At 40.9% G+C, this 23,807-nt stretch overlaps 1 protein-coding gene across 1 annotated transcript; it reads right to left on the reverse strand.

The window, feature by feature from the left end:
- Window positions 1–456: 456 nt before the first annotated feature.
- On the reverse strand, window positions 457–18,008 carry spata17 (spermatogenesis associated 17). Its single transcript, XM_030094309.1, has 8 exons — window positions 17,941–18,008; window positions 17,584–17,673; window positions 16,238–16,319; window positions 14,664–14,714; window positions 12,043–12,146; window positions 6,086–6,209; window positions 3,536–3,775; window positions 457–600 (listed from the first exon to the last, which is right to left on the reverse strand). The coding sequence occupies exons 1-8, from the start codon at window positions 18,006–18,008 to the stop codon at window positions 457–459; spliced, it is 903 nt and encodes a 300-aa protein (XP_029950169.1).
- Window positions 18,009–23,807: the final 5,799 nt, after the last annotated feature.

Raw genomic sequence — 23,807 nt, forward strand, 5'->3', positions numbered from 1 at the left:
GTGAAGCACCGTTATTAACCCTCTGTTTGATCCTTCTTACACACTCATTTCGCTGATTACAGTATTAAAGACCATCCACTTTCTTGCTGCTCCAAGCTTTATCAGCCTTTTGTCCCGCTACCACCAAATGACTTAATAAGCAAGAAATCTTTTATTTTTATTCATTTTATCTTTGTTGATATGTTGGGACAATGTTTTTGTTGTCCCCGGCTTTCTGTGTAATAGGGACTGGGTGGGATTCGTATGCCTGTTTGATATTTTAATCTTTTCCAGTTTGCAAACTGCGTAAGGTTACATTTTGTGGTTGCCTTGATGTGCTTTTTGACATCCAGTCAAACAATACTCTACAATTTAGCCATAGCACCAGTTTTTTAAAATTCTGACAGCATGTGTTTATGAACACGTTTTTTCAATCTCGTGTCGTGTGTGAGTTTTTCTTGTGTGCCTATTGCACCGTCACAGTTTGAGTCTCTCTGACTCGTGTTGCCGTCGCTGATTCTGGGCCTCCTCCAGGTGTGTGTACGTGGTCTGAAGGCACAACATCATGTCAGGACAATGCACACGCTGCCCCCACATCTCCCCTGGCTTTCTGAGAAGATCCTGGAGATATAACAGACAGAGAGACAGAGTATGAGCTAAACACTGACCACTGTGCCTTTCTGGTACAGCCCACACACATGACAGAGGAACAACTAAGAGAATATAACAGCAAAAGAAAAAAGATGCAGGGTGAGGGACAAAGAGTCATAAAATGTGGAACAAGTGCCATCCTGGTCATTCGTGATTGTAATAACACACATAGCATCACACGTGGTGGTTAGCACTCTTTCTTCCCAGTTCAAGTCCGGACTAGGCTTTTCTGTGAGACTTTTCTGGATCACCTGTCCAGGATGTGCCCTGCCATGGCCCATAGTCAGCTGGAACCAGCTCCGGGACTCCACAACCTATTGTGAATAAGTCTGTCTAGAAGATGAACTAATGGATTCTCTTTAATACTTTCAAGGAGCACAGGAAATACTGAAAAGCAAAACATAAGTCTTTTCCTGGTGTGACTCAACTCATCCAAGACGCCACACACATTTCTTGGGATTCAATTTCACAAACAAGTCACCTCAACTTTAAACAGCTGTCTGTCATCTTATTTGTTGTGCAGCTGACACTGCGATGCCTTCCCTGGAGCGATGGCTTTCAGATGTTTCTGATATGTCTCAAATTTACAAAGACAAAGAGAAGTCATTTTAAACAACAAGTTTTTGGGTTTCTCATGGCTGAACCTTACGTTTCTCTGACACTTCCCCTTTGGATAATATGATTTTAGTTGTATTTATTATGTTTACAACACAGGACATTGAAACTCATTCGTCCAATAGATACTGTTTCACTGCATGAATGCAAGAGTACGGCACTGCCACAAGTCAGGCAAAGCTGGTTACTTTAAATTTAGACATTCAGCCGACATTTTCCAACCCAACACACACGAGTATGGATAATAAATAGGAAGTATTTCATTTTTATCATCAATTATTAACTGCAGCATGAAATAAGACCAAATAAATATTTGACATTAAAGTTATGTGTACACTTTGAAGAGTGCAGATTAACTTGAATGTTTTGCTTTGTTTAAGGTGACCTTCAGTTGTTGTTTGCTGTTAAAAAAAAAAAAAAAAAAAGGGAGGGAGAATGTGGGGAGCGATAGAGGGAGGGACAGGGACCCTGTCCTTGCTCCTATCACCACGGGATCAGTGGCCTGCCCTGACCACTTCCACAGCCAGCACCTCAACCTTATCCATCACCACTAGATAGTTATCACACTAGGGATGGAGGAGTGCGGGGCGAGCACGGAAGAAAGAGACGGGGACTTCTTGCACTCGTGACACACCCAAACGCGCACACACGCACGCATACATACATACATCGGAGACAGACAGAGAGGCAGAGGTAGGGGGAACAGGCATGCACAGACATTGTGGACACTGTTAATGAACTCCCCTCACCATGCCGGCTGGATAGATGTATGTCAAGTGCAGCTAATAAAGTAAGACAAATCCACGCCTCATTTCTGCTCACTTATGTTTTACATTACTTGAAACTAATAATAGGGAAAGTACTTTGCCATAAAGAGCTACAGAGCGTAAATAACACAAATGGTAAAATGGCTCCTCATCAAGTCATCAGCTTGCACATGTGTGCACACACACGCCCGGAGAAAAATGCACAACTTCTGGTAACAAACGCACAGCTGTCTGTGATTTATCGTACTGTACTGTAATATAATGTCTTACTCTGTAACAGCCAAGAGAAATGTGCAATTAGCTCCAGTTCAACTGTCACACTGCTTTACTGCACCACTCAAAGAGTTTAAACACTGTTAGCACTGAATGAAGCAGACACTTGTAACAGCTATACGATCACAGTTAATGAGCGACTGTTCAAAATGGTAATTTCTAACAATGAAACAACTGCATTTTTTTCCATTAAAGAATACCATTATGGAACACTGAAGCTGAAGAAAGCATAATTGGACCATCAATAATTACATAATCGCCTATGTGCCTTCCCCTTTTGTGGAAACAAGCATGATAAAAACTAATTAGTCACTCTTTTTGATTTTTTTAGTTCGCATGTGTATTTTTATGGTTAGTTTTAGGAAGTTAATTATCTGCAAACAAGATTTGGGACAACCACCCCCTCTCCCCCCAAAAAAGGGCTTGTTCTCAACTCACTGTAGCACGCCAGAAAAAAGAAGTAGATTAATTGCACAAAATAAATCACTGTGGTGACTTCTGCACCTCCAAATCCAAATTTAAATCCAAATCAAATCAAATCCTGAAAATCCTGGCTTAATCAATTATTGAGGTTTCATGAAACACCCGTATGATTTGTGCTAAAAAAGCCACCACCTTGCCCAATGTGTGTTTTGGAAAAGGAGAAAACAAGTATTACTGTATCATTGTTTCATTTTATTCATAATTGATAAAGCTGCTATATCTGAGTGCATTAAATGCTATGAATGCTATATAAATAAAACATGGACATATTTTCATTGCCCTCTGAAATGTCCCCATGGAGACTGGCGTTTTGTCCTCACAGGTAAGACTTCTCAACATAGATACTGTCATGAATAGCCAACACAGACACACACACACACACACACACACACACACGCAAACATTTGATAATAACACACAGTTACTCATAGCGCTCAGTGAAATACAGGCACTAAACGGCTCTGTGCAGTGGCCCCCGAGAGGGCAGTCTGCCATGCTTTAATGATGTCATCCTTCTTTAGAAAGAGTTTTAAAGGATCTCTGCTTTCATTAAGGACCATCCCTCATGGGGCAACAGGGGGAGGCGGCGGGGCTTTAATAATTAGTATGACACTTTCTAAAATAATGCTCTCTTCTATTTCCCATGTTCTAATTCTTTTTTCCATTCTTCTGCCTCAGTCTTCACTTGTCCTTTGTCCTAAATGCGTCGGCGCACTGTTTCTATATCTGTTTATGTGTGATAGAGGAGTAGCGTTGACCATCATCACCTGATCTTTCTTGCTGGTGATGGGAGGAAGTGCAGGCCTGGAGCAGCAGGTTCGTGTAGTTTTCATCCACGGGGATTTGAGAGTCTCAGTGAAACTGGGGTCAGTTGAGCCAGGGATGCCCATGGGACACGCACTGCCCCTAGAGGCCAACTTGGTCGGCGCCTGGTACTTGACCTGCCTCAGTAGTAACTCCATCTCATGGGGGACGGTGCTGAATGGAGACATAAAGACTCCTGGGCGCTGAGGAGGAAAGTGAAATATGAAACAAACGAGAGATTAGTACAGCTGTTATTACAAAACAATTTGCATTATAGACAGATTCACATTAAGAATGTTCTTATTCTGTCGACAAGGAAACTGTTCATAAAAAATGTATGTAGCACATGAAATCTACGACAACTACACGATTTAATGAGCTCACACAAGCAGGGAAAGAAAGGCCACCTGCTAACTGCACATATTACTGCAGTGAGGGGAAAGCGCCAAACAACACACTACAATAAAACCAAGTTAGAAGGCGTGGACTTCAAGGCACAAAACTGTGATTCTCACAGAAGTCGACATTAGTGTGTGTCTCGTCTCAGTCTAAATGAGTTTTTTTTACATTTTTTTTTCATGTATCAGGGTGTCAGATTTAAAACTGATATGGAGTCATAAAAAATTAATTTTGTTCATGAGGAGACTACCACTATAAAGAGCAGGAAATGTGTTTAAGTAAAACTAACAAGCATTTAGACAATTTGGATTGGTTGTGTTGAGTTTGTGATGAAGAAGTGAACTTACAGGAGAGGTATGGTGGTGAAGCACGCAGTCTGGGTTAGCATCTGAGTGAGGACTACTTTGTGTGGTGCTCACTCTGTGACGTTTGTTCATCAGCAGATGACAGTAATGTGTGTAAAATGTATAACTGACCACTTATAGTTACTTTAACAAGTGCCAGACACTCAAATTAGGATTAAACTCCCTGAATTAGGAATGAATTGTACATAATAATTTTGCACCCCCAAAAAATAAGGCCGGCTCGCGACATATTGAGACTTGAATGTTGCCACAAATGACGACACACACAGAAACACACACACATGTGCGTGCAGACAAACACAAACAACACACATAAGCCCAAATGTACCAACCTAGCTACTGGAAGAGCAATGATGTTGACCTCAGGAACACAGCTTCTCTGTCTCTGTCAGAGGGACTTGGGGCCTTTTGGTAAGCTGTGTGTGACTGTGTGTGTGTGTGTGTGTGTGTGTGTGTGTGTGTGTGTGTGTGTGTGTGTGTGTGTGTGTGTGTGGGCTGAGGTCCGAGAAGTGAGGAAGGATGAACTGTGTGGGAGAGCCATCTATTCACTGTTGACAAGGTCAGAGCTACGAAGGGAAAGAGTCCCCTACCATATGCAGAGAAAAAGAAAGAGCTGTGGAGAGAAAGAGAAAAAGAGATGGACAGAGGACAGGTGGAGCACATAAACTTTCCGACATGCTTTCTTTCCCATTGGTGTCTTCATATTTTAACCACTTTTTTTATTGAGAGACAGAACAGGACCAATGCTCGTACATGAACACTGACATTCCTAAAACATGTAAAGGACAAAGCAACATTCAACAAAATGCCAAGCCTGTGTGAGCCAATGTCTCCACAATAAGAATAATTTGCAGCTATGAGCGAGTATTTGTCAGAGGTGAACACCTCATACCTTTAGAAATTACCGGTAGGTAGGAGACTAGATGATGACGATGCTGGTCGTACAAGCTTGGAAAGAGAGAGAGAGGGAGAGAGAGATAGAAAGAAGAAAGAAAAAAGGAGGAAGAGAGAGAGAGACAGAGAGCGCAAAAAGCAAGAGAGCAAGAAAGAGAGAGAGGACCGGTGGTGCTGAATCAACAGTGACCAGTGTGCTTTGTCTTCATTATGATCCCAGTAGGGAGTCACAGAGATACGTAGATGCCACACACACACACACACACACACACACACACACACACACACACACACAAACACACACACACACACACACCTGTGCCCGGGGAAACACTAAAATACTACACTCAGCACATCAGAAGAGCCATGAGGACACCTACTAACTCATGTGTCCACACACACACAACTCAACACCACACAGCCCACTTGTGTTTACAAAAGGAAAGAACAATGACTGATTTTTTTTCTCTGTAACTGTTTTCCCAAAGAACTTGTGTCAAGTAGTTTTCATCTCAGTGCCTTTGTGAGTTCCTGCACTTTTAGCTGAGCATGTGTCCTCCCATGTAGGTACATGCTGATACTGTGCGTCAGTGGATGCTGCCTTGAACACAAATCACGCTGTACATACCGTATGTACATCCATGATCAGCAAACTTTTTCAAATTCACCCATGACTGAAGTCACCAATGCAAGTTTGAGTGAGTCAAACTGTGATTCCGACAGCAAGACTCTGACTGTACATTTCCGACACCTTTAGTGGCCATGTTTATTTTTTTTGTTTGCAAAGAATCAAAATATATGATTTGCATGTGGCAGGTGTCTGTATGGGTTCTGTTAAAGACGTTGTTGACTGACCTGCTTTGTGCTGAGGAGATGGTGTAACCGATGAGCTTGGTACACTTTGGCAGTCTGCTCTTTTATCTTCTCCAAACAGCTCCTTTCTCTTTTCTCAAGCTCCTCGAGCTCGTCAAGCTCCCTCCTACAAGAGAACAGAAAAGACTTAAAATCATTTTTGAATTATAGTTGATGTACATGTGAAGTGTGTGAGAGGAAATAAGTTCCGTAATTATTCCATGCAAACAAAAAATGTGGAAATTTGCAGCCTTCAGTTGTAGTCAGCTGGTCTAAACTGGCACAGTACCTTCTCATACTCAGAGTCCTGGAACATGTCTGGTCATGATTAAATGTGATCAAATCATGCTTTTTTCATTTCACCTCCACATGATACATTACTGGTTATTTGAAAGACTATTTGAACGATCAAATTAAATTGTTATGTTATGCTTGTTTAAAATACACACCAACAAGGCACAACATTATGACCTCATGGCAGTGACTTAGAGATAACTGGTGTGAGACCATTTGGTAGGTGAAATATATTTGGCAACAAGAAAACACTTTGTCCTCAAAGTTGATGCACAAGTGGTCATATGGAGCCTCCGTATTAAAACTTCTTTGTCTTGAAATCTACTCCTCGATCATCTTGGTGCCAGACACCAAAACACATCTACATCGGTGAAGACCATTCCTCGATGGCTCACATCTGTTTTGGCAGCATACAGGGACCGATTTTACCCTAATGTTATGGCTGCTCTGTGTAATTCTCAAGTGGGCATGCACTCTGCAAGAGTTGGTGTGCATTTAAAACACAGATGTCTGTTATGAAACTGAATTCCCTCAATTGCCCTTCAGATGAACAAAAAAAAAAAAAGAGACAGAGAAAAAAAACCCCAAACTGTCTAATCACAGTGAGGCAGACATGGAAAGACGGAGGAGCTGTGGGAGGAAAACAGAGCAATGAGACTTTGCATAGAAGGAAAAAAGCAAAGTGAGCACGTGAGAGGCTATAAGTGGGAGGATGATGGATATATTTCATCACCGCAGTCAGGACAGGTCTGTCCGTGACATCTGTTAAGCGAAGCTGGCTAAATGGGATGCATTAAAACCCCATACACAGCAATTTCATTCCACAATCACGCAGCTTTATTGTTACAAGGGGCCAATAACTTAAAAGGAGGATTGGAAACAATTACTAAAACACACATGCCATGATAATGTGAACGCACACACACACACAAAGCAGGAGTAAAAGCAATCTAATTCCACAAGTGCAATACCAATAAGAATTTAGCCATAGCTCATCAACAATCCGATGACTTTTTGTCTTTTCCTATCTCTCTTTTCTTTTCCCTCTAATTCCTCTCAACGCTTTGTTTCCCACACAACTTTAGTTTTCAATTACAGGGCTCCAGAGAGGAATCAAGATATCCAAAGTGCGTCTGTAATGTGAGGTAACACATCCTGCAGCGATTGACATTTAAAAAGAAATCCCAACACATTCTCATTGCCTTTGCATTTCCATTCCTTCCTCAGTACCAGATTAAATTACAAAATAAATGAAATATACAGAGCACTGAGCCTGCGTGTGTGTAGGCAGAAAAAAAAAAAGCAAGTGTAAACATGCATATGTACCATTAAGCAAAGTAATTTAATATAGTTTGGATAAATATTGAGGTTGCTTGGCCTCTATTTGTCCACCTGGCTAACAGGGATATTACTTATTAAACGTAAGAAATAAACTTCTGGTTTATTGTGGGGCAGTGTGGTTCACAAACCGTTCGGTGCCTGTGAGCATATCTACATATTTGTGCTTGCTTATGTATTAACATCACATTAAAAATTGACTGGCAATGTTTCGGGGGTCAGGACCTGTTTTCATCTCTCTGAGCAAAAGATTGTGCCTGGTGTGCGTGCGCGCGTGTGTGTGTGTGTGTGTGTGTGTGTGTGTGTGTGTGTGTGTGTGTTACACTGAATGGGTGACCTTTGCTTCCCTGCCCCCAGCTCCAGTGTTATTAATTGCTGTGTAGTGGACAAAAGCCAAACAGATTTGTAACGGCTGAAGGCACCTCGATCTGTGTCGACCCAACCAGCCGCCACAACATACAACCCTCATTAGCCCTCTTCGGCAAACGGCTCAGGCCCTGCGAGTGTGTGAGTGTGCGTGCATTCGTGTGTGTGCGTGCGTGCGTGTATGTTAAAGTGAGAGGAAAAGTGAAAGGAGGGGAAAAAAATGCAGCATGAGTCAGTGATGTCAAGTTAAAAAAAAAAAAAAAAACCTATGAAAAAAGATATGCTTTAGATGTTGCAATGCCCTAAAAAAACTCCCAACATTTTTTTGTTTTGTTTGGACATAAATATGTACATCGGCTCAGAATACATTCATCATCCATTACATACAGCCGGAATACAGATATCCTATTGACTGAAGACATTAAGTGAATTTTCCATTTTTTGTATTATGTAACAAAAGTAGCAAAAGTATCAAAGTTAAATGTATTAACTTACATATCACAAACTTCTGCCACCAATCATTTGCTCATTGCTTTTCAAGATCAATGATGATGCTCAGTGATTATCAACACATCAAACTTTTTTCTTACAAGATAAAAAAGTGTTTCAAGCTTGAAAAACATTTTTTCTCTATTCTGATGATATTTTGCAGCATTTTTGAATGACTACTGACTACTAAAAATGACTACTTTTGCAATATAGCATGATAGTGAAGCTACAGTGAGGCTTTGGAAAAAATTTCCAGAATTAAAAAAATATATATCAAAATATACTATATTAAATCACTCACTGTGTATCATCTCCTGCATAACATGAAACATGGTACAAACTCTGTAACTACAGCGTACGTCTGACAGCTGCTGAACTGTTGAACAAGCAAAACCACCCTCAAATGACTTAAACCTCCACTGACATTTTCACCCTGGACTTTTAACTTATTTAAATGCCTAATATACTACTACTATATTTCTCACTTCTTCCTCAATAATTTACCATCTAGTTCACAACAGGGCATCAGGGATTGATGGGATATCATAGAGTGAGGCATTGTGGGACAGCAGGCCACACCTACGGTCGCCCGGGCCAGTGCCAGAGCCGCTAATTGGCCAAGTTCTAAATATTTAAGAGAGGCTTGACCTGATTGCCTGTTTTAATTGCTCCAATTGAATGATTCAATAGCCGGCATGGGAGGGAGTGTTCAGGTAGTCAATCTAGACAGTGACCAGCTCAATGTATTGAGCCTTTAACATCCTCTTAACACGGGCTTTCCACTTAAGCGACTGACTGATCAACTTATTCACTGGAGTGGCAAAAACAGGAAGAAGAAACAAAAAAAAAAAAAAACAATGACAAGTGCAATATTTCTTGAACTGTGAAAAGAAAAAGAAGGATTTGCAAATTCTTCTAAAAGTTAAATACTTTTTTCACCATTGTTTCACTCAGAAAAGTAATTTCCTAAGGAGACAGGGAAAGCAGTGCACCCAAATTATACTTCAACACACACACACACACACACACACACTGAACATATAAATCCAATCACAAAGAATAAGTGAACTTGTCTGCACCCAAACTGGATCAGAAGGAAGGAGCAGCAAAAGAGAAGCTGACGCATAGAAGTGGAGAGTGATCGCAGGGCAGGCCCGCACTCTCTCCACCATAGCAGCTCTCCTTTCATGAATGTCCTTGAGAGGGACACAAGAGAGGGAGGAACGAAGAAGGCTGGAGTAAAGGGAGACAGGAAAATGGGAGAGAGAGGAAGAGAGAAAGCACAGCACTAGGAGGAAAGGAAAAAAAAAATCTGTTGTTGCTCAGCCAGGAGACCGCTTTTTATACTGTTTAGGGTAAGTTAAAATATTTTGCCTTGTTGTTGCGGGAATACAGACAGTACTATTTATCTGATTATGGCAGTAATAATTGCCCAGCTGTTTATTGCAGATAGGGGAATAATTCATGCAGTCAACAGGCCGTTTTAGTGGCAGCAGCGATGACACCAGCACATTTAGTAAATATGCAAAGCGGGCTTGCTCCGCTTTCCTAATTGCCCCCATTGTCCCACTGCATACTCTTATTAAAGCCCAGGAACTTTAAGTGTCTCCCTGACAAAGTGATAAATTGTTGGGGTATCAAGGAAAACTGTGGTAGAGTGGAGACTGCGCTCGGGTCCTGACTTCATTAGGCTATGCAGAAGGAGAGGAAGGATGAATGAGGATGGACAGTGAGGCACAGTGAACCTGTGGCTGAGGGAGACGCCGAGAAAGATATAGATCAAAATAGATTGTAAAAGAGAGGGAGAAAGAGAGTTCCAAGAGATGGAGATTAAGAAAGGGAGGTGGAGAGAGGGCAGTGAATAGAAATGGAGGGTATAAGTGACATGATAAGTTGGATGCTGTACCTAATGAAATGACGCAGATAGTGTTATGCTGGGGAAATCCGCCGTGACCAAAAAAAAAAAAAAAGAAAAAAGACTGAAAAACAGACAGAGTGAGGAAAGATAGAGAGAAGCCTGGCAGTGTATGTATTACTTCTAAATCATTACCATGCACAGCTGATCAGCCTCACTAAATGGAGACCATTAGTCCAACTTTGAATAATTTATGCAGCGGTTTGGACAGACAGAAAGACTTAAGGAGGGATGGAGTGTGCTGGTGGATTAAAAAGCAGACCTTTGCAGGGTGAGTGATCAGCCGGCGAGCGATCCAAGGGCTCAGCAGCTAACACGGAAGGGATATTTTAAATAAACGCCGGCATGGCGTTAATTGATCGTGACCCCAGCAGCACTAAATAAACATGTGATTAACTGGAGCGAAAGTGACCTCAACACCCGAGACCAATGTGGAGGAGGGGCTGTGTGTGTGTGTGTGTGTGTGTGTGTGTGTGTGTGTGTGTGTGTGTGTGTGTGTGTGTGTGCATGACAGAGAGGAGAGAGATGTCACACAGTTGAAAATAAAGCCGAAGGACTTGTGAAACCTGGAAAATTAAAGAGAATTTTTCATTTTACTTTCCTAATTCTTAATTTTTTTTTTCGCCTCAGGATGTTTACTTATATATTTTGAAATTTGCATAATGCTTTTGAAACAAATGGAAATAAACCAAGACTTCTTTTCTGTAAAGATGTTCAAAAATGTTCACTGTCCAAACATTAAGTAGCAGCGTTCAACCTATAAACACCGGCTTTCACAACTCAAGTTATGGTTAAGTTACATTAAAACTTAGTTTTAATTCTACAAACTTTTTAGAACCAAAAGGTCAAATTTAAATAGGAGATGTTAAGGGCAGTAGTGTCACTGACTGGTTAAAAGTGTCAGAATATTGAATGTAGCGCTGTATATTTGGTTAAGTCTGCTTTGTGTGCTCTGACACTACAGCGGAAACACTTTCTTGATGGACTCGTTTCTCCTTCCTCCACAAGGGGCAAGGAGCACGCCGTAAAGGTGGAACGCTGCTGGGGAAGTGAGGGGGGAAGTCAGTGATCCAAGGAGCACTTTAACAAATTTACATTTAATTTTAGCAGAAGCCTAAAGATATTTTTGGGTAAAATATATTAGCAACATTAGGAACGTGACTATTAGCTAAACGTGATGGTTTTTTTTGTCAAAAATAAAAGATGGCGTATCTCTAGCAGTAAGCCCCGGAGCACAGGATGTTTTATTAATGCACGTGCTGCGGTTCAAATCAGAGGCTAATTTTTAATTTCTTCACATCGTTCACCTCTCTCTCTCTCTTTGCCTCAAGCTTTTTAAAGGACCTCTCTCTCTCTCTCTCTCTCTCTCTCTCTCTCTTTGTCCCTGTTTCATTCCCTTCCATTTCCATTCCTCCGACCTGACTCCTATTCATTATGAAGAAATATAAAAACAATAATTGTACCTTAAGATTTTTGAGATAGTAATAAAAAAAACAGCCAATTGAAAAAGAAGGTATTGTTAAATTGTTACTTTTTTTAAGCCTCTCTTTATTCTTACCTGACAAGGTTATTTTTCACAGCGAGTCTGTCCAGGTAACTTTTTCGTGCAGAGAAGTTGTGGATATACTTCCTCACGAAAAACCCTCTCCATCTCCGCTGGATCTGCGAGGGATTACAGACAGTGTTTCTTACAAGGCTGTTTGTCAGGAGGAAACTGGGAGTACAACACCTGTGTGCTCATTGTGCATTAAAAGCAAACGAAGCCGTTTCTTGGCTTTTCAAGCATACTGTGTCATTTTTGAGACACTAAAACATCTGCATGTGAAGCAGTACATAACTCATTCCTGAGATTGTGACTGTGTTTTTTGCATTGTTGCTTATACCTCAGAGGAACCATAAAGCATTGAAATATTTTAATGTAGCAGTAGTAATAATAAAAAAAATAAAAAAAAAATGCCTGCCCACTTTTAGATCATGCTTCTTTTTGCTTTCTAGTGACTGTGGGACAATCCAAGGTGGGGCAGACAACTGTCATAGCTCCATATATTTAACTGTATCAATCCACACTGATCGAGGAGGCAGCAGATTAGCTTCCACACACCCACGCACACCAGTGGACCATTTTAAAGCAAGGGGGCGGATGTCCTTCAGACTAATTAGGAGATTAAAACAATGGCAGGTAAAAAGAATAATCACACTATGAGAGGAGGGAAGAGGAGAGAATGAGAGGAGTGGAGGATGGGGAAAAAACAACAAAGAGCAAAATGAGAATTAGCATTGATCTGCCAGTCAATAGATAATTTTAAATAAAGTAATTGCCGCCTCCCGAGTTCTTGCTGACCTTTGTTGACTAGTGAAATCGATGCTGTTGAATCTAATACAAATCCGAGGTGCAGCATGTAAACACTGGTTTCTATTACGGCCTTAATACATTATCCTCTTTTAGCTACCACACCGTGATAAAGAAAACAGGAGAGAAGAAAAAAAAAAAGAATTGAGTCAAAATTGATTCAAAGGCGATGTCACTAGGGGATTCAGAGATGATTGCTTCTCCCTTTGTTTCTCCCTGTCTCTCTATTTACACAATGAATACTTCTTGAGTAAAATAATACAGATGTCCTTCATTCATGCAGTTCTGCGTTTTTTGTCGTCAGTTCCACACACTTGAATAAACACTGCTGTCATGTGTCACAAGGAATGACTTTGATATCGCTGAATGTAAACACACTTTATAAGTTAAATATATTAAAATAAAAAAAAAATAGAAGAAGAAACTTTCAACAGGTGCCATCATAAAAATGGTCCTGGTGTAGAAAGTGCTTTAGAAACAAACCATTTTGTTTTAATAAGTTTTATAGGTTTTAACTACAAGTTTTAACTTTTCAAAGTTTTAGGTTACAAGTAATAGATCTGTTTGGACAATTTTGTCTGTGGATTTGCCCCATATCTTTAAAAGCTGTGGGCAGCGCACAGTGCAGTGCCCTGGGACTAACTCCACTTCTGAGGTCAAAGCATTGGTCAAGGGCAGTGGGAGAAATCTGGAGCACCTGGAAAAATCTCACACAAACACAGAGAATATACTAAGCACAGAAAAGACTCATTTGGCCCTTGTGGGGGTATAAATACAATACTTTCTTACACTGTTAGCCACTGAACCTTCCATCCTTTTCACCTAATTTTTCATTAGGTCTTCTATTGTTTCCTTGAGGAAATTGTAGTTATTTTAAACGGGTTATAAAAGCTTCTTTTCTGTCTTCAAAAGCGTCGGCTTTGCTCTACATGGTGAGACCACCTTTACCATTTCACCCTGTGACCTAAACAGCTGAGTTACACAGCTCTGCAGTATATGTTTCTCTCCTTTAATGTGACATTTATTAAAATGGCAGGGTGGTTACCTTATTTTTTCTTTTTTGTTTGGGTTTCTATCGCGTGTAAAACTTGAAGCCCACAGTTTCCAGGATTTCCACTTAATATGAAAACATAATAAACATCTTTGTCCAGCTGGCCAGCAGCACACCCTCTTCAATAAACACCAGTGGATTTTTTTGTTGAGCAGTAAAACGCTTTAATAGTTTAGGCAGAGTGAAACCATTAGCCAGAAAAGAAAACTATGTGGAATTGTAAAAATATAGGGTTTCTGAGCAATATCCTCACATAAAAATGCCAAAGCATCAGTCATTGCCTCACTGGTTTGATTTATGAGTTGAACAGTAGGAGCTGCTAAGAGGATAAAGTGAACATTTGATGGAAATAAGCTCTATGGCAGAATAAAAAAATAACAATAAATGACTGTAAAACTAGCAAACAAGTATGACATTACTAATACATGAAGGAGTCAGAGGATTGTGGAACAGTGTTAGATAGGAAACTGCTGACTGACCATCAAAATGTTCTGAGACATATGATAATAACCTTTAAAAGTGCCAAACAAAACTTTTTTAATCTGAATCTCATGATAATGACTTATCAGATCAAGGTGCATCACCAGAATATCACAAATTATTAAAAAAAACTTTGCTACAGTAAGGGGATTTGCATGATTTATGATTTGTTTGGTTTTTTTTTACAATAAAGTGGTACGATGAAGTGTTTATGGGCTGCTATTCATGGGGCCTGCCATTCACAGTCCACACAGAGCAACAGAGTGTCCCCCCACCAAGGCACTGTCGTGATATTTACCCTGACCGCCATCTCCTCATAGAAATTCATCTTCATGATAAAATATGCCGCCTGTGAACACAAAGGAAAAGATGGTGTTACATCTTGTCTCCCAGCCCTCTGATCTGTCCACAGCAGGCGTCAAAGATAAAGAGCTCTTTATACATAATACATTGCACAGAGGAAGCACAGATAGGGCCACTGAAGAGGGGAGGGGGGAGGGAGGGGCAGAAAAGGAGCGAAAGGGAAAGGAAGAGAGACATGAGGAATCAGAAAAAGTCGCTCCGATGGAGGGAAAGAGTGAGAAGGTGAGGGAGAGCGAGAGAAAAAGAAAGAAAGAAAGAGAGAAAAGGATAAAGGGAGAGAGAGAGAAAGAGAGAGAGTGGTTAGTGGGACTTTGTATCAAGGGGAGAACGGCACTCTCTTAATACACCGACGCAGACAAGGGCCAAGAAAATCTATGGTAGTCAAGCAGTGCGCTAATGGAGATGTATGACGGCCAAACGCTCTCCTCTGGATTTCATAATCAATGACAGCACCGCCACAGTAGAGACTAACAAAAGGCCAGAGAATATTCAGCAACGCACTCAACCAGCCGCCGCGCACCAAATGTGCCAGTTGACCACTGGGGGCACATTTCGGGAGCAAACTGGAGTGTCGACCATAAAAGGGATTCATATCTCAACACGTCTTTTTTAATAACGACAGGGAAGAGAGGGAAGAGGGGATGGGAGGGGGGGAGACAAAGACTTGAAAGGAGGTTGTAAATTCAGCTTGATGTTTTGAGAAGAGGCTTTGTGCAAGTCACATTACACATGATAAGATTCGCAATAGAGGAACAGACAGACGTACAGAGAGAGAGAGAGAGATGGAGGAAGTGGAGGACAGGATCTCTCAGGGCTAATTCAAAATAGTGCTCTGTGGAAATTTTGAGTGATTCAAATTAGCGCTCGTCTGTTTCTAAATGAGACCAAACAGCCTCGTGTTATCCCATATGTGTATTGTGACACATCCTTCATTGTTTATTTCAACACCCCACCCTTCCATTTCTTGAACGCCTCCCAAACGGCGGCTGGCAGTTATGCTTTAGCAAACAGTCAATTTACAGGCATGATAAATAGCTTGTTGTGATACGTTTACAAAACTCAATCCAGGGGAAAATTATACGTGAGAGCGCTGGGTATTGGATCTGGTATCAACAATCTGTTCAATTAAGAAGCAGTTGGAGGCAATATGCCGAAAATGGGCCTTGTTTTACAAAAAAGCACACGCACACACGCACACACACACACACACACACACACACACACACACACACACACACACACACACACACACACACACACACACTCAACTCTTTCCTTCTTTCCATTTCTTACCACACTCTCTCTAAATGCATCCCAGGAATTGTGATATAGATGGAATTCCTTATCACATTGCATCACTTTTCCTAAGTGCTAATTTCCCAATGTGTAATGACTGAATTATATTTCTTAAGGTCAGACGGTGGGACTTAGGAATATAGCAATTGAATTCTAATGCATGCTATCATAACATAATCAATATATCTATAGCAGTTCCAGGCACTGGCTTACCTTCACCATTTGTCTGACACGTGCCCTTGCTCTGAAGCCCCGCCATATTTTCTGTATAATGATCGCCTTCTTGTGCAGATGGCTGTAATAAAATCATGTTGGAGAGAGAATTAGGCGAGTATTCTTCGGAGCTCAAACAAAGAAAAACCCTGATAAAGTTATTCAGAGGAAAATTAAACAGTAGATTTCTTTGTTGGATCATTAGCTGGGAGGTTTATTGTCATATATTGTCCAATTCAGTGCTTTAAAAAGCAGGAAAAGGTGTGTTTCTTTAATGATGAATGACTATTCAGAGGAAGAAATTAAAAAGGACTATTCTTTTTTGTGGCAAAGTAAAAACACCAAAAATGACCACTGCTGCTACAAGCTCTGAGCTCCTTCATGGGGAAAACAGTGAAAAGAAGACCTTTTTTTGCATACAAATCTTGGGCTGTAAAAGGACTTAAATTAAAAGGTCAGGGAAACATTACACTTCCAAATACAAGCTCTCTTTCACCCTCTCTCTCACACACACTCACAGAGAGAGAGAGAGAGAGAGAGAGAGAGAACATTCCTGCTCTTGCCTCTTCCAGGCTTTTCGATCATGTCCGATGAGCCTTTCACCCCCTTTAGTCAGCGGCACACATTTGTATTCATCTTCAAACATACTCTAAATGCAAGTCCACTGCGATTCTCTGCCTCCAATGAGGCCATCAATTTCCAAAAGGCCATTTATATGCCCAGAAAATCAATGCTTATAGTGGGGATAGCACAACCCCAGAGTTGCACTTAGGCAGCTAAAATTGTTGCTAATTATCCACTTAACGCATTGATCAATTAACTAAAGTAATCTGAATTAACCTACTGTCTGGAAGTTTGTCTGCTGACCCTGCAGAATGGTGCTGGGGTCACAGTATAGGAACAAGCACAGAGAGAGAGACATTCATTTCTCCGTGTGTGAAAGGAGCACAGAGTGCAAGCCACATTTATTCCTTGAGGCCATTTGCAAAGCTCTGGAAGTGGGATGATTATGGGAGTGAGCTACTAACAGGGTTTCCCTCGAAATTAACTCTTAAAACCCTGTTTAAATGTTTTACAATGCCTGATAGACTTCCGCACTGTGATTTATCACAATAAAAATTTCAACCAAAACATAACAAAAAATAAATAAAATATATATCACAGGTGTGTATCTATGACATATCAAGAAGCCCCATAAGTTTAGTTTTTCTTTCTGATTATAGAGATTCAGTTTGATCAACACACACACACACACACACACACACACACACACACACACACACACACACACACACACACACACACACACACACACACACACACACGCACACACACACACAATGTACCTCAAGCAAGCCTGCACCTTGCAGGTTGTGAACCAGCTCTGAATCCGGATCTGAGCCTGGTTCTCCTTCTGTCTGGCCTCCTCTGCTTGGCTGACATGCAAATAAAATACCACATTATACAGTCTGGTTATTTAATTGTATTGTAGCATGTTGCAGTTATATAATGTCACAAAAATCAGAGACCGGTCAGCTGGTCAACTCAGACAACAAGTTCACAGCGAGAGGTAGAAAGGTGATAAAGCAGAAACATTATAGTTATTGCGTTTGAACATCCAACCTAGCGAGACAACAATGCATGCACAAACATACGGAGAGCTTACTCTGCTCACATCTAATTTATTAATGAAACTCACTCACCCGCTCCTGAAGAAATATTCTTTTTTAAACTCTTCCACTTCAGCGTTGAGGCTCAGCAACTCCGCCATGTTGACACCGAGGGAAGTTTACTTGTTGTCCTGGCAACAACCACAGCGAGAGCACCGTCACCTCCAGGCAACAGGACGTGCTGAAAAAAAACACAAAAAAAAAAACAGGACTTGCGTCCTAAACTGCCGCGCAACGGAGTTCGACTGTTGTTACGTAAAACAATAAGGAAATGCAGTAAGTTTTCTGTTGTCTGTGACGTCATGGTATTCGTCACATCTCACCTACAATTTATCTAAAACGCACGAGGAGATTCGAATTGAATGAAAACTTCTAAAAAAAAAAAATGCAACAACTAGGTGTCAAAATAGTGTAGAGAGCAGTAATTTTTAGTTGATTTTTTTTTTTTTTTAATTTTTGTGTTTTGAATAAATCATAGTGGGCCAGCATTCAGCAGTCATCCTCACTTCATCAATTAAAAAAAAAAATAATAATAATGCTTCAAATGCAATGTGTCAATCTTCATAAATGAACATACAACACACAACAAAACTAATAAACAAAACCATTTAAATGTTATTGTTTAACATTTATTCATATGCATTTAAGGATTGATGTTAGCTGATTTGGTCATCAGCCTCCAGTCCACCACCATCTTCTGGACTGAAGCAAAATTCACTGCAAATAAGATGAGAATGGGAGCAAAGAAATTGCAGACATTTTTAAAATGCCTGCCCCGTGGATGCAGATTGTGGATCTGTGTATTGATCTGCAAGCTGCCTCACTTCATCCAAATATCCCTTCATCCATTTCCCTCCTTTCCTGACGTTATCACCCTTCATCATGCAGTTATCAGTTTATTTCTCTCTGCTATTCCTTCCTCATTTCCCTTCATCTTCACTCCACTCCTCTTCAGTCATATTCTCCTGTCAAAATCATCTCAGCGGTGTGTGTGCGTGCCTCTGTGTGTGCATGTGCATGTGTGTGTGTGTGCGTGCGCGTGTGTGTGTGTGTGTGTGTGTGTTCTCGTATTTCTATCCTTGTTGGGGCCAAATGTCCCCACAAGGATAGCAAAACGTGGAACGACGTGCCTTGTGGGGACCTTTTTCTGGTCCTAAGTAGGAGAAACAGTGTTTTCTTGACCATGTTGTTGTTACTGAAAAAAGTAAAAGTGCAAAAACATTTCTTTAGGGTTAGGCTTTGTTGTGGTGTGGGTTAGGGTTAGGGTAAGGGTCAGGGTTAGGGGCTAGACATGAATGGGAGTCAATGGAAGGTCCCCACAAGGATAGAAATACAAGACTGTGTGTGTGTGTGTGTGTGTGTGTGTGTGTTGTGTGTGTGTGCAAGAAAAATATGTCTCCGACCAATGGTCAGGCAAGAGGGCTGTCTGTATTACAGATTACTCCTCAGAGACAGGAGAAACGACAAATAGTGGAAGTGAATGAGTACGTGTCTGTCTTCATGCTCTTTCATGTCTGTACGGTGACATGCCCGTTTCTCTGTGAGCTAAGCAGTGTGCTTGTTTGAGAACTATATTCTCTCTCTCTGTCTTTGAGGCCAATTTGCTGTCTGAGGGCCACCACAGCGGTGAGGAGCAGTCGGCAGACGTCCTAGGTAGAGTTATGGCTGGAGGGTCGAACCCATGGTGGCTTAGCCCATCCATCTAAGGGCGGTAGGAGGGCGGCCACCCTGGTAATTACTGGAGAAATGGTGTTGTGACAAGAGGCTATGAACAGCATGTGTGAGCGAGAGAGGCACGCACACTGAGATTTTTAGGGAACTGTTGTTTTTGACGACACTGTAAGGACGGCTGGAAGCTATTCGTCCTGCCACAACACTGATTAGGTGTCACCAGATGAGTATCGGTGAAAGAAAGACACAACAAAAATGGGAAGAACTCTTCACAAAAAGATAAGCTGTTTACACTCTGTCTAATGACCCACTTCCAGACAACTCTCAGTAACATGTTATCAGTCCTTCTCCATGTAAAACATCTTTTCCAGCTATCATCCTTTGAACTTCTCCACCTTTCTCGTTCTCCCCATCTGTCCCTATTATCTGTCAGTTCTCCATCAAAACATTTTCCTTGCTTAGTGAGGCGATGAGTTCTTATCCATGATTACCCATGTATACTCTCTCTATCTGCCTTCCTCTCTTCTTCCCTCGCTTCATCTCTCCATACGGGGCATGTCATTTAACATGCCTCCAGTCACCTCTCACAGTCAGGAAGCTCATCCAGCCAGTCATTCTCCATGCCCATTGTTCCTAAATGAGGGCCATATGCGCTGTGGCCAGCACTGGTCATAAAGACACACACACACACACACATGCTCGCACGCACACACACACACGTGTCAGTGGGTGTGTATGTGAAAGACTCTTGTACATTGCTCTGCACCGAGCTTGTGTATGAATCATTATCGTGTGTGTCAGCGCATGAGTGATTATATGTGCGCGTCTATCTATGTGGGCCTCTCCAAGCATTGTTCAGTGTGTCCGTGGATGCATGTGCGTGCCCACAGCCACAGTGGGGTGCAGTGAAAAGAATGTGTGTTTCTCGGCAGGGCCAGTTCGGCCATTATTATTAAACATCTGTCCGCAGCACATTAATTCCCCCACTCTGACGCATCCCTCTCTGCCCAGGGATCACTTAATTGAAATCCATAATGACTCTTTCTTCTCTTCTCTCCCACACTGAGCGAAGTGAAGTAGGGAGATATATTTTGGATGAAAAGAATATTTGTATCAGCAATTATCCAATCATTCTATGACCCACTGGTGTATATTTAACACACCATTACAATTTTATGTTACCACATAATATCTTGATTTTGTGTTTAAAAAAAAAATCAACGTCATGGTGGTTATGTTTAACAAGACATCTCAGTCATGAACCAAATTAATGTATTTCTTTTGTTCACACCAAAGTTTTAGAAATACCTGACAGAAAACTGATTTTTGAAGAAAAGGACAAAATTGAAAGCCAAAATGAAAATATTCATCTTTTAATTTGTCTTGTCAGCCCAAATTTATTTCTATTTTGCTTTTGTGTTGAAGGTAATCAATAAAGTTTTAACTATCTAACAAAATAAAGCACAATAATTAAGTAGTATTTGTTGCAGAAAATGTGGTAAAAATGGAGAAACACGGAAGAGAAAGTGTGTTTGCATGTGCTTAAAGAGAAAAGAGTTTACGGAATGGCACATTTACTTCTTTTAAACTGAGCATGTGCGTGTGTGTGTGTGTGTGTGTGTGTGTGTGTGTGTGTGTGTGTGAGAGAGAGAGAGAGAGAGAGAGAGAGAGAGAGAGAGAGAGAGAGAGATTATATCAATATGTTTATCCTGAGCCCAATTTTCCTTTTTTTCCTCCCAAAATAACATTTTGTGATTATTATTTATCAGGACTAAAATATAAGTGAAGCCCTTTCACTTGAGGTGATGTTAAATATTTAAAGCTTGCTCTGGTCATCTGTGCAAAATTATTTCTATTTACTATTGGAGATATATTCATTCCTGCAGTGGCAATACTTTTAAAGCAGTTTCAAGGCAGTTCCTCCCCCTCCAGCCAACACCCCCTTCCCCCTTTCCTCATATCTACTAGTCTAATGGATAAAAACTACAATTCCACCGATAGAGGAGGAATATCATGCCTTTATTAGCTCACCTGAGAGAGAGGGAGAGAGAGAGAGAGAGAGAGAGAGGAGAGAGAGAGATTGTAATGAATTGAGCATTGTGTAAAATAGTTTAATGCAGGGGTGGTTCATCATTATTTGTGGCGGATTGTATGCAGACAGGGGTGATCCATTAGTGTGGTCGTTTCCATCTGCGTATGCGTGTTTCAGCGTGCATGTGTGTGTACGTGTGTGTGGATGTCCCACCCAGAAGGACATTCGCTGCTGCCGGCCCCACTGTCACAAAGAGAGATTCATCACCACACACACACACACACATCACACACACACACACACACACACACACACACACACACACACACACACACACACACACACACACACACACACACACATAGAGGCTAGAGTACACATGTGGCATTATTGTTCCATCATTACTCCTCTCATTCTTCTCTTCAACAATTTGTCATTTTGCTGTCTGTGTTGACATACACACACGCAGAGATTCGTCTGGCAGCTGGTTGTCTGTATGTACAGCCAAAGGCCAGATGTACATGATAAATGTAAATGATTTTTTTTTTTTTTTTTTTTTTTTAAGGAGCAAAAATGTTGACAGACAAACTATAAACAATTATCAATTGAATGACAATATTCCGAAAATGGAATGGTGCTTTAGCTGGAGAGAAACAATTGTGAAGATTACTCCCTGAAACAATGGCATGTGACAAAATTTGCATACCTTTCTTTAAAAATGTTTTATAATTGGCCCTAACATGAGAGCAAATGCAAACATGTGCGGTTCACATATCAGAAAGATGTTAACATGCAGTGCGTCAATCCATCCATCCATCCATCTTCTGTGCCTCTTACAATCTCGTGCAGGGTTACAGGACACTGGAGTAAATCCATGTTTAGTCTGGGTGAGGTCCTGGATGGGTTGCCAGTCCATGAACAGTTCCAAACCATTCTCATAAACCACAGAGAAAGGTAATTAGTCAATCTGTTTGTTTTTTTTTTTAATATTAGAGTTTCATATACATTTATTTATCAATCTTATTGAATAGAAGGAACAAACAGGCAAAAAAGAAAAAAAAATAATCCAAGAATAAAAGGAATTGGGTGAGATAAGGGGGAGATATTTTCTCTGGCATGATTGCTACATCTGATCACCATTCCTTTACTCACACCCACAATCCCAATCTCCTTTCAAAACGTGTTTTTTTTTTTTTTCAGGACCTCGATATTGGAACAGGAAAATAAATCATCCAGTCCGTACTCTGATCATGGCAGGGTGTAGCCTGGCATCTCAGAACTCTCCCTCTCTGTAGCACTTCACCACTTACACATCACTTGTTCTTTTCATCTGTCCCCATATCCACTGTTGGGTTCATCTGTAGCTCTGGTGAAAGTCTTTGGTTTTTTTCTGTCGAGATGAAATTGGTAACTAACTATATCTCTGTGTAAACTTTGTGTGGTACTTTTTATAGTATCCTTCTGACAGTCGTTCTCTTTTTGGATTTCATATCTGAGTTTCCCACATTTACAGCTAGCTCCTGTTTTTGTTTTATTTTATTTTTTTCATAAAAAGACTTGCTGAAGATTTTGTGAATTTTGCATTAGCCCTTGAACAGACACTGTTCTTCAATCAAAGATCATTTTCAGTCATTTTTAAAGTTGCTTGAACTTGCCAGTTGTAGTTAATGGCTCCATCACTCCTGCCGTACAGGGACACATGGATTCTGACTGTTTTCTTTCTTTTTTAAATTCCCTAAAAAGTATGTATTGTTAACAATATGTGTAGCATGTGGTAATTGCTGATTGTGCGAATATCCTGTCACCGCCGCAGGAGCTGGTTTATTTCTCTTTTCTCCCAGCTAATTGGTTGGACGGTGAGAGAGGCAGGCTTGGAAAGGTGGCCAGACCTGACAGTGAGTGTGTGAGCGTGTGTGTCTGATGTCCTCTGGCATGCCTCAGAGAGCTAATCATAACCACACTGCAGAGATTAATGAAGTCAAGAGCAATCAGCCCTGACACACAAACAGGGACACACACGTGCACACACACTCACATATATGCACACGCACAGGAACTTATAGTGATTCTGGCTCAGATACGTTGGACCTTGTTTAGTTGAGGCAGTGACATGTGGAGTGATTTAATGATTAATTGAATCTCTTCTTGTGTGAACATCTGTACCTACATATGTTGCTATTATCAAAGTTCCCTTATG

This window comes from Salarias fasciatus, chromosome 1 (genome assembly GCF_902148845.1).
Source record: "Salarias fasciatus chromosome 1, fSalaFa1.1, whole genome shotgun sequence".
In the NCBI taxonomy this organism is placed as follows: Eukaryota; Metazoa; Chordata; class Actinopteri; order Blenniiformes; family Blenniidae; genus Salarias; species Salarias fasciatus.

Coding starts and splice junctions, on each gene's coding strand:
- spata17 (XM_030094309.1), bottom strand. CDS start 18,008: ATGGCGGAGTTGCTGAGCCTCAACGCTGAAGTGGAAGAGTTTAAAAAA. Junction 14,715..16,237: donor GTGTCAGACAAATGGTGAAG/GTAAGCCAGTGC, acceptor TTGTGTTCACAG/GCGGCATATTTTATCATGAA. Junction 601..3,535: donor TCACCAGCAAGAAAGATCAG/GTGATGATGGTC, acceptor TTATATCTCCAG/GATCTTCTCAGAAAGCCAGG.